Here is a 3,779-nt window from a genome sequence, read left to right on the forward strand (position 1 = left end):
GGATTATCTCAAATTTGGGAAATCAAAGAAGCTGTTGTACATGGCCATATCTACAGGGAAGGCAACTGTATAGTATTAAATTGCATTAATGAAGCACAGCCAAATTTTGCCGTTGTTCATCGGATATTAAGTTTAGAAAATGATTTGTGCTTTGTGATCCAAGAGTCTTCAAAAAACGAGTACAACCCAGATTTTAATACGTACAAATTAGTATTAAACGAATTATATAGTTTGGTTCGTCAGTCATCTCTGCAAAACCCATTTCCATTGGCCCCAAGGTACTTAGCAGAAAATCTTTATGTGGTCAACAAATATTCATGCTTCATTCCTAGTACAAATTTATAGATATTCATTCATATATAACTATACTAAATTTTAATGAAAATTATGTATATTTTGATACTTTTAATTTTTTATGTACCATATAATTTTTAATTTTAATAATTTGAGTCGTTATTCTCAATGAGATAGATGTGCTATATTGATATTTAGTGTAATAAGGCGTTGGTTTAGCACATTTAATTTCATCCCACCAAATGAAAGACAAATTTGCTAGTCATCCCCTTGCAATTTCGCATATTGTTCCTAATTTGAAGATTTTTTTTGCAGTTCGGAAATGTTAGATAGTCGGAACATCCTTAGGGGTGCGTGTAAAGATTGTGGAAAGGACGAGTGCTGTGAATACGAAAGAAGTGCAGATGTAACAAATAACAATTGTGCTTACTGTTGTTGCCCAGTTACGAAACACGAAAAAAGTATTTCATAAACCTTCGTAAATAGACTATTACTTAACTGCGCATTTATTAATGTAGTGATTAACGCAAATGATGTTTCAAAACCTGCCTTGCCATTAGAAAAAGGAGCGTCTTCTGACATAAGTAGTTAAATTATTGGATAGGGGTGTAACTTTATATATTTGAAATAATTTTGTTTTTGTAGGACCTAATTCTAGCATGTCTGTGATGGAAACTAGTTGCGAGAACTATTCTCAGACCTTAAATTGCCAGCAGCATACGGAGAAGCCAAATTTTCTTAGTTCAAACAGCAAAGAAACTGCTGATGAGACTGATACCATTGGCAAAGATCAAGAAGCCAGCTTTGCTTCTATTACTATTGAGGAAGAAAATATCAATAACAAAAAGCCAGAAAACTCAGTAAGTTATATTTGAATTATATATAACTTGATAATATTCTAACTATATATACGCGAAGATTTCAGACTATGGTATTCCTGCCTTTTCTAAGTTTATAGAGAAAGCCCTAAAGGATGGTACTGTCACCAGTGGCCATACTTGGCATATTTTCGTCTCCGAATGCTGTTTTTTTATATAAAAAACCCCAATGTTTGTACACGAACCGCTTACACAAATATAGGCTCAAGGATGTATGAACTATATCCAAGCATAAAATTAGACGGCACTACACCATGGGTATAAATCCGATAATGAATGCATTTTTTAGCTCTTCGCTATGAGTAATTAAGTTGTATACATTATAGGAAAAATTTACAAAATCACTTAGCTCGAAAATAAGAAAGCAAAGAATAATTGAAAAATCGACTGATGAAACGAGAGAAACAAAAGGATTCAAGCGTTTAGCTGCGGCAAATACAGAGACAATCTCAAAACCAAAAGTTCCTAAGAATTCGAAATCAAAACCCGTCTTAAAGTGAGCATTTATATTTTAATGCCTTTCTAAATTCTACGATATCTTAAAGTAAAGGAATTTTGCAGTATTTCTATAGCTAAAACCCTCGTTTAAATTATTAATTGCTTAATATCTGTACTTTATACCCCACATTAAATGAATATATTTGCCATCATTTATTTCCTTTCATTCAAATGTATAAATGTGCATACCCACCAGAGCTCGCAGCGTAACATTATTTTATATTAAGATTCTTATTATTTTAAATGATTTCTTTACTTTGTGGGTTTTCATATTTCAATAGGGCTTTATCAATTTTTCCTTTAAATACGTGTGTTTGTTTTAGTGGATTTTCGAGTAGCCATTATAAGGGAGACCAGGCAACTGCTGATGAAGAGAAAAATTGTATAAAAATTATTCAAACTGAGTGGATTAAAGCCAAGCCAGATATGGGCGTTGTAAAGGCAAATTTAAAAAAGACATTCAATTTGCGAACCAACCTTATCAATAGCGATGAAGCGATTTTAGAAGTGTTCTCTTGTTTTGAAACTGTCGACATTGTAAGTTAAACGTATTGTTTTTAACTTCTAACTTAGAAAAGTGCTTTATAAAGCCCACATTGAATAAGATTTCTTGCACTTTGCAGTTTTTGTTTGAGTTTCGCCTTGTGTGCGGAAGAGAGGTATTTGAATCAGTATCCCGTAATGTTGAAAAATTCTTCAATATAATTATAGACATATCAGAAGCGAGAAAAAATAAGGTATTTGCATATCAATTAAACTAATATAACAGCGTTTTAAATTGTTTAATTCAGGGCCACGATTTTATGTACTTCGCGTGGATGTGGTTTGTTTAAAAGGCAGGAAATTTTCAAACCAAAGGAATTAAAACTATGTCAATTATTGAAGAAGTTAAAGTATGTAAATATCTTTTATTTTCATATCTATTCATTAGAATATTTAACTCTTTTCCCCATCTGACAGGACTCAGAAATACTTGAGCAAATGAAAATTCACGCGAAAGGACCACCTCTGTGCCTAGTGGCGATTGATAACGGTAAAAATGCGGTGGCCGATGAAGAAGATGTTGGCGATGAGATGGCAGGCGGAGAAGATGTTGGCGATGCGGTGGCAGGCAAAATAGGGGCTGTCGATCCGGTGGCTGGTGAAGGTTTTGGCGATGCGGTGGCAGGCAAAATGGGTGCTGGCGATCCGGTGGCAGGCAAAATGGGGGCTGTCGATCCGGTGGCAGGTGAAGAAGGTGTTGGCGATGCGGAGGCAGGCAAAATGGGTGCTGGCGATGCGGTGGCAGACGAAGAAGATGTTGGCGATCCGGTGGCATGCGAAATGGGTGCTGGCGATGCGATTCCAGGCAAAATGGGTGTTGGCGATGCGGTGGCAGGCGAAATGGGTGCTGGCGATGCGGTGGCAGGCGAAATGGGTGCTGGCGATATGATGGCAGACAAAATGGGTACTGGCGGTCCGGTGGCAAGTAAAAAAGGTTGTGGCGGTTCGATGGCAGGCGTAGTGGGTGCTGGAGATCCTGTGGCAGGCGGAGATGTTGGCGAAGCGGTGGCAGGCGAAATGGGTGCTGGCGATTCGGTGGCAGGCGAAATGGGTGCTGGCGATCCGGTGGCGGGCGAAATGGGTGTTGGCGATGCGGTGGCGGGCGAAATGGGTGTTGGCGATGCGGTGGCGGGCGAAGAAGATGTTGGCGATGCGGTGCCAGGCAAAATATGGGCTGGAGATCCGGTGGCAGGCGAAATGGGTACTGGCGGTCTGGTAGCAGGCAAAGAAGGTGTTGGCGGTCCTGTGGCAGGCGAAGTGGGTGCTGGCTATCCGGTGGCAGGCGAAATGGGTGTTGGCGATGCCGTGGCGGGCGAAGAAGATGTTGGCGATGCGGTGCCAGGCAAAATGGGTACTGGTGGTCCGGCGGCAGGCTAAGAAGGTGTTGGCGGTCCGATGGCCGGCACATGGTTTTTAAAAATAAAATCAAGTAGATGGTTTGGATAACTGCTACTGATTAATTGCTTTTTAACTAAGGCTTTGAAAAATATAAAAAAGAACCCTAATATTAAAATTATTAACGCGGATAAGGTAGGTATAGTAGTAATTCTAGACGAAAAATTCCTG

The 3,779-nt window shown here is 39.1% G+C and overlaps 1 protein-coding gene across 1 annotated transcript; it reads left to right on the forward strand.

The window, feature by feature from the left end:
* The first annotated feature begins 340 nt into the window (after positions 1–340).
* On the forward strand, positions 341–1,169 carry LOC149684687 (uncharacterized). The gene is made up of 3 exons (XM_089871315.1): positions 341–755; positions 813–878; positions 940–1,169. Exons 1-3 carry the CDS (start codon positions 617–619, stop codon positions 1,167–1,169), a joined length of 435 nt encoding a protein of 144 aa, XP_089727441.1. The 5' UTR covers positions 341–616.
* The last annotated feature ends 2,610 nt before the right edge of the window (positions 1,170–3,779 follow it).

This window comes from Phalangium opilio, unplaced genomic scaffold (genome assembly GCF_054372755.1).
Source record: "Phalangium opilio isolate 3A_F unplaced genomic scaffold, DU_Popi_V2 ptg000037l_1, whole genome shotgun sequence".
NCBI classification, from domain to species: Eukaryota; Metazoa; Arthropoda; class Arachnida; order Opiliones; family Phalangiidae; genus Phalangium; species Phalangium opilio.

Coding starts and splice junctions, on each gene's coding strand:
- LOC149684687 (XM_089871315.1), top strand. CDS start 617: ATGTTAGATAGTCGGAACATCCTTAGGGGTGCGTGTAAAGATTGTGGA. Junction 756..812: donor AGTTACGAAACACGAAAAAA/GTATTTCATAAA, acceptor TTATTAATGTAG/TGATTAACGCAAATGATGTT. Junction 879..939: donor AGGAGCGTCTTCTGACATAA/GTAGTTAAATTA, acceptor TTGTTTTTGTAG/GACCTAATTCTAGCATGTCT.